Genomic DNA, 7,500 nt, shown 5'->3' with positions numbered 1-7,500 from the left:
TTACGCTATATATATATATATATATATATATATATATATATATATATATATATATATATATATATATATATATATATATATATATATATATATATATATATTATATTACAAGAAAACTCGTAAAATCTTAGGCATGGCATTTATTATTATTATTATTATTATTATTATTATTATTATTATTATTATTATTATTATTATTATTATTAAGCTACAGCCCTAGTTTGAAAAGCAAACTACTATAAGCCTAAGGGCTCCAACAGGAAAAAAATAGCCAAGTGAGGAAAGGAATTAAGGAAATAGATGAGGAAATTTGTTCTAATAGTAATAACACGCACAAGGTAGAAAGACTTGTTATACTGAGAGAGAGAGAGAGAGAGAGAGAGAGAGAGAGAGAGAGAGAGAGAGAGAGAGAGAGAGAGAGAGAGAGATATTTGAATCGTCAGACAAGTATTTAAACAAGTGATAATCCTTACTGTGTCTCTCTAGTGAAGTAATTCCTGATCCCTTTGCCTGCGCCGAGGTAGTCCTTAACAGAGAGGTTTTGTATCACGTTTTTGAACATTCCTCCTTCGAAAAGCTTCCATATCCAGTGTGGCATGTAAAATAAAACACCCTAAGAGCATGAGAGAGAAAGAAGATCATCGTATATTCTACTCTGAGAGACAATCATTCCCCTGTCTGCATTTGACCAGGGAAATAGACTTCTACTCAACTATGTTGTATCATTACATCCATTGCCAGGATAATGAATAGATACAATTAATTCTTTTCTTAATGATATCAGCATTGATTAGCATATATACATTTAATATTTGCTCATTCGAAATTTCATTTAGAATAACAACGTAATGCATAATTAGCGGACGATGAACCACATTTAGCTTACCCTGAATTTTCATCAGTTTATAAGTCACAATTTCCCCTTGAATAATTGAGTTTTACCCGTTGGAAGTGGGAGGTTTTCTGTTTTTTCACGTGAATGCGATATTAGGAATTAAAATTAATCAAATTCAATAATATTTTTGGGAACACGAACTAATTCATGTAAATCTCAGTGTACATTCCTGACTCCTTAGATTTAAAGTAGAAATATTCAGCTTATAAAATAAAATCTAAATACATTAATATGTTCATAGAAAAATATCTTTGTCATGGCTTCACAGAACTAAACAGACAAAATCAGTATGATTCACCCACCTGTATGAGAAGCACAAAGGGCACCCATTGATAATAGGCGTGGTGAATAACAGGGTCGTCCCTCTTCATGGGACCAACACCAGGGTGCGGTATGGAGTGATATTCCAATTCCTTGGTAGGGACGTGGTGGCGTTCCACAGTGAACGTCCCCATAATAAAGCAATACGCATCGACTACTTCTTTAAAGGCCTCCGCCACGTCTTCCTCTGCCTCAGCCATGGGGTTCATGCAGTCTATTTGGTTACCTGGTGGGAAAGATGTGGTTTTGGAAGCTCTTTTACAATTATTTCAAACATAAGTGATTTATTATCAGTAGTTTTTATTAAAGAAATAAATTCTGTTAGACTTTTTCCGTGTGTTTTTCATAATAATAATAATAATAATAATAATAATAATAATAATAATAATAATAATAGTATATAGTGTTTGGCAATATATATATAAATATGTATATACACAGTATATATATATATATATATATATATATATATATATATATATATATATATATATATATATATATATATATATATATATATTTATATATATATATATATATATATATATATATATATATATATATTTATATATATATATGTATATATATATATATATATATATATATATATATATATATATATATATATATATATATATATATATATATATTTTCTTTTTGGCTACGCTCAGCTCCCCTCGTCCCTCGGGTAGGGGAGAGAGAGTACTCATATCCTGATGAGAGGGGGCCGCGTGTTCGTGTGTGTAGGATACATATATATCTAAATAGTTAGCCGTCATTTTTGATGGATCGCTTACACTAGTAATAATAATAACTACCGACTTTAAAAACAAGTTTTATATATATACATATATATATATATATATATATATATATATATATATATATATATATATATAATTTATATGTATATATACATATAAATTATATAAATATATATATATATATATATATATATATATATATATATATATATATATATATATATATAATTTATATGTATATATAAATATATATATATATGTATATATATATTTATATATACATATAAATTATATATACATAATTTATATGTATATATATATATATATATATACATATATATACATTTACATGTATATATATATATATATATATATATATATATATATATATATATATATATATATATACATATATATACATTTACATGTATATATATATATATATATATATATATATATATATATATATATATAAATGTGTGCATGTATATAAAGCTTAATATCATTGCGGTTGGGGTGATGCGAAACTTTGAGAGAGGACGAAAGTTTTAGGACAGAGTGAGGAGGAGTAAATGATATGAAGGTAATTCAGTAATAATTACAAACGAAAGAGATTTGTAAATGAAGAAATTTTAAAGTACGGGTGATCAATGGTTTATCATGGTAAATGAAAACATTGATTGAATAATTAATGTCTATATGAATGGGGAAAGAATGAAAGCTTCTATGTAAAGGTAATTGGGAGTAAATACAGAAGGTGATATGAGATAGCGTTGAGTGACAGAATAATATGAAGAAAAGAAAGAAGGGCGTGTGGAAGGATTGTGAATGGAAATGGATTGTCGAAGGAAGCTGAGGTTGTAAGGTTTAAAGGTATTCTTGAACCAACTCTCCTCTATGGAGGTAAATTGTAAATGCTCATTTCGAATAAAAGTATAAGTTGTAAACTGTTTAGAAGGGTTTTTGGCGTGGTATATGTTGTTTAGGAAGAAATGAAATGGAGTGAAATGTGTAAATAACCAGAAGGAATAAAGACTGGGTACAATTTAGAATGACAAGTTGGTTGAGGGTACTTTGGAGTGGCAACTGGTAGTAGAAGAGGAATGCCTAAAAAGTTGCGTGAGAGTGCTTGGACGTTAAAGAATTTTTTTTATGTCCTTTTTCATGAGAAGCAAATGTGGTGTAAGAATTACTGATGATGAGCTTTTACTGAGCGTGCATGAAACGGGTTATATCATGGAAGTCTTTTGACCAGAAAGTTCGTCCTCAATTTTACAGTTAAGTATGAAGATATGTATATATATATATATATATATATATATATATATATATATATATATATATATATATAGATATATATATATATATATATATATATATATATATATATATATATATATATATATATATATATGTATGTATATATATACATATACATATATATATATATATATATATATATATATATATATATATATATATATATATATACACACACACATATATATATATATATATATATATATATATATATATATATATATATATATATATATATCACTTTGTTTTAGAACAACCTTAAAATGTATTAACTTTATTAACATTCTCTCCTAAAAATTGGACTTCATTGGTGAAAAACTGAAATAGAGCTGCAAGTAAATAAGAGTTGCAATAACCTAAAGAAAATGCAAAATACATAAGAAAATAGATACAATATAAATCACTTATACACAATAATAAATAAAAGGGGTAATCATTTTAATCCATTACCAAGATTCCTGTCTTATCTGGATCACAGGTCAGAAATGAGAGGCTTTATGAAAGATATCGTCTCTGTCGCTTCGCTTTCAAAGTAACAAACACAATTTACCTCTTACTGGACCACAGAGCAGCTACAGCCGTCATATGATAAGTTACCGACAGAAGACAACTGTCTTTGTTGATAAGATCTGTCAATCATACTTCACTGTGTTTGGATTAACATTTGTGCGTCATTCATAAGTGCAGACAGAAATATTAAGCAAACCTAAATATTTTTTTAAAGTTCAAGTGCACTGAGAGTTTATTTCAACTTGAAAGGTTTGTGCAGGAAGACTGAAAGAGGTTATTTAAAATGTTTCCCTTTTCAGTGCAGTAGTAGACGAACAGCTTTATTGGGGCAAGGATTTCAAGAAGTAAGAAACGGCTCCTTGATGTTGCTATTCACTCCACGGCTCTTGTTCCGTTAGCAACAATTAAAAGTAATTTATAATTGACATGTTTAGGGACAGAAAAACACCACTACTGTGCATTATATGGAGCATGCGTCTGGATATATATATATATATATATATATATATATATATATATATATATATATATATATATATATATATATATATATATATACACACACACACACACATATATATATATATATATATATATATATATATATATATATATATATATATATATATATATATATATATTTCTTTCCGATCACGCTAAGCGGCATTGTCACACCCTGGTGAGAGGGGTTGTAGTTAGGAAAGTGGGAGGAAGTGAGAAGGGTTGAATGTGTGTGTGCATATGTATCAAAATATTTAGCCGTCATTTTCGACGCGTCGCGTACGCTAGTAAGATAGTAAAGCTTATTGATGATAATAGTACCAGTTTATTAAATCAAAGTTAATGTGTACACTGTACCTCTTTCTCAATTATCAATGTTCCTTCAAGAATGTTGCATACATTATCATGTTATAAGAATAAGTTTTCTAATGGAAGAATCGGACATGTTTCAACATAACTGAGATTTATACCCATTAATTTTCAGGTAAAGTTATGTAACTAAAGCAAGATTTTGAACGAATTTATAAAAATATTTCTATCCCGTTTTCCTCTATGGCTAATGCAAAAATACATCAATTAGAATAAATGGAAATTGAAAGTATCAAGTATCTACCAAAGCTACATTTTTGTTAGGTTACCACTTCACAAACAAGAGATATTGCTGTCGCCTATTCCATCTCCTGCAAAAATATTAAAGAAGCAGACAGGCAGACGCGCGCGCGCGCGTGCACACACACACACACACACACACACACACATATATATATATATATATATATATGTATATATATATATGTATATTTATACATGTATATATATTTACACACACACACACACACATATATATATATATATATATATATATATATATATATATATATATATATATATATATATATATATATAAAGAGAGAGAGAGAGAGAGAGAGAGAGAGAGAGAGAGAGAGAGAGAGAGAGAGAGAGAGAGAGAGAGTTTGATTCGCTACAAATGACATAAATATGTAAATTTTGTGAAAGTTTTGCTTCAAAGGGGTTCATCAGCAGCAATTAAAGTATGAATCGGCAGTGACCATGGTCTTGTTTTTTCTAGCATTCACCTCCACTTAAAAAAAAGGCTTTTAGTCATTATAATATGTATAGCCGTGCAGTAGTTAGGAGAGGGGGAGGTGTGGGAAGGGTTGAATCTATGCACCTCTGTGTGCATATCTATCTTGATATTTAGTCGTAATTTTCTTACGAGTCGCGTACACACACTAGTATATCTATAAAATTGTGGCCTTATAGCTTAGACATTCAAACAAATACTTGAAGTAAAGATGGAACCATGAAAAGGCTACACCATTTACATGTTTGTGTTTATAAAATCACGTGTCAACTATACGCAGAAAGACACATATTTGTTTATCGATATAATACATACGCAAAATCATTAAGTTGATTTAGACAAGAGCAGCCATGCATGAACAAGAACAGGTGAAATGTCAGCTTCTTCCAACTGCAAAAATAAACCACTGTTGTGGTTGTGTAACCGGAAATAACCACTCGGTACTCTAATCAACACAATTTTTTATCGGTGGTATTTGATATTTCATATCTATTTGATACAACGCGGGGCAAATATTCTCAGAAAGAAGATATAACAATGATACTTAGTTACAGGTGCATTATCTGTGTTGCTCATCTTTTATTTATCAGTTGTTATTGATATAGATATGACACTGTCCTTTTATATCTACGTTTGCCCATGTTCATCTGACCATACTATTCTATGTTTTGTTACAATCAGTTCTATTTTCCTTGTAAATGTTATAGTCACCGTACACAATGAGCGCAATTTTCAAATATTCGATGATGTTGTCCTAGGTAACAAGTATAACTCAAAGTAATAGAAGTGAACGCAAATCATGACAATACAAATCAGCTTTACATGTCAGCAATCATCTTTTTTCCCCAGCTGACATTAAATGCCTAGATTTTATAAAACTAATTATTCTTTCTTGATTTACGACATGTTTATAACGTGGTAAAATGAAATTGTTTTAAAACTGTTTACAAACAAAATATTTCAAAATATTGTTGGTTGTTACCTCACATCTTTTCCCTCAGACTTTCACAAAAGCACATTTCTCATTCGATCGAAATACTGGATTATAATCATCAACATTCACCGATAATTGTAATTTAGCTCAATATTCTGTTACCTGTCACATATGTTTTATTATAGCCTAATTAAAGAATAGAAATAGAAATGAAAAGTGAAGGTTCATTACCGACGACGTCGTACAGAGTTGTAAGCACCACACAAACCATAAATATTGTGTAAGTGTATTTGTAATGCAGACGAAAGACGAAGTTGTCCACCACTGGTTTGAACTCCACTTTCAACTTCACCATCGACAGGCCCTTGTAAAGCATTGTATCGAACTGCAAGTTTGTAATTCAACAGAAGTTTTGCTAGATTGCTTCCTAAACCCACTTCCACCTGTAAACACGCGTACGGAACTGAAATACTACGGTGGAATTACTTATCAAAGGGGTTCGTTGTCTTTTCGTTTTCCTTATCTCCATTCTTATCACTGCGTAATGTTGGGTAAGATTTGTATTGGTTACTCTAGGACTATAGGAGAAAATGTAACAAAGGCAGTGATGCAAAGACGAGATAACATGTTGAAGAATTCTATGAGGAATTTTTGCTTTTCCTATACGATGACAGACATTTGTTTGTTTCTTGATAAGTGAGATAAAAGCAGAAAAGTTATTGAGATCAATAGCATTTAAATGAGACTCGTCACACAGTGTACCCAGGTACATTACTCTTGCGTACTCTATTATTATTATTATTATTATTATTATTATTATTATTATTATTATTATTATTATTATTATTACTAGATAAGCTACAACCCTAGTTGGAAAACCATGATGCTATAAACCCAAGGGCTTCAACAGGGAAAAATAGCCCAGGGAGGATAGGAAACAAGGAAATAAATAAAATAGAAGAGAAGTAATAACAATCAAAATAAAATATTGAAAGTTCATTAATATTAAATTAGATCTATGGTATATATTCTATAAAAACTTCATAAAAACGAGAGGAAGAGAAACAAGATATAAATAGCGTGCCCAAGTGTACCCTCAAGCAAGAGAACTCTAACCAAAGACACTGGAAGACCATGGTACAGAGGTTAT

At 29.5% G+C, this 7,500-nt stretch overlaps 2 protein-coding genes across 3 annotated transcripts in view; one reads left to right on the top strand and one right to left on the bottom strand.

Annotated features, from left to right (window-relative positions):
- Positions 1-6,834, bottom strand: part of LOC137646027 (innexin inx2-like) — an 18,037-nt gene extending 11,203 nt beyond the window's left edge. Inside the window, exons 1-3 of one of the 2 annotated variants that reach the window (XM_068379158.1) lie at positions 6,582-6,834; positions 1,198-1,442; positions 474-613 (exon numbers count right to left, since the gene is read on the bottom strand). In XM_068379158.1, the coding sequence (XP_068235259.1) occupies positions 474-613; positions 1,198-1,442; positions 6,582-6,726 (530 nt within the window). In that variant the 5' untranslated portion in view covers positions 6,727-6,834. Of the gene's footprint in view, positions 1-473; positions 614-1,197; positions 1,443-5,731; positions 5,757-6,581 lie in introns of those variants that run through there. The other variant, XM_068379159.1, reaches the window with a different exon arrangement.
- Positions 1-7,500, top strand: part of LOC137645500 (uncharacterized) — a 202,643-nt gene that overhangs the window by 28,355 nt on the left and 166,788 nt on the right. The gene's annotated exons all lie outside the window — the stretch shown is intronic.

This window comes from Palaemon carinicauda, chromosome 8, assembly GCF_036898095.1.
Source record: "Palaemon carinicauda isolate YSFRI2023 chromosome 8, ASM3689809v2, whole genome shotgun sequence".
In the NCBI taxonomy this organism is placed as follows: Eukaryota; Metazoa; Arthropoda; class Malacostraca; order Decapoda; family Palaemonidae; genus Palaemon; species Palaemon carinicauda.
The sequence above is the reverse complement of the archived record's forward strand: the minus strand, read 5'-3'. Positions and strand labels throughout refer to the sequence as shown.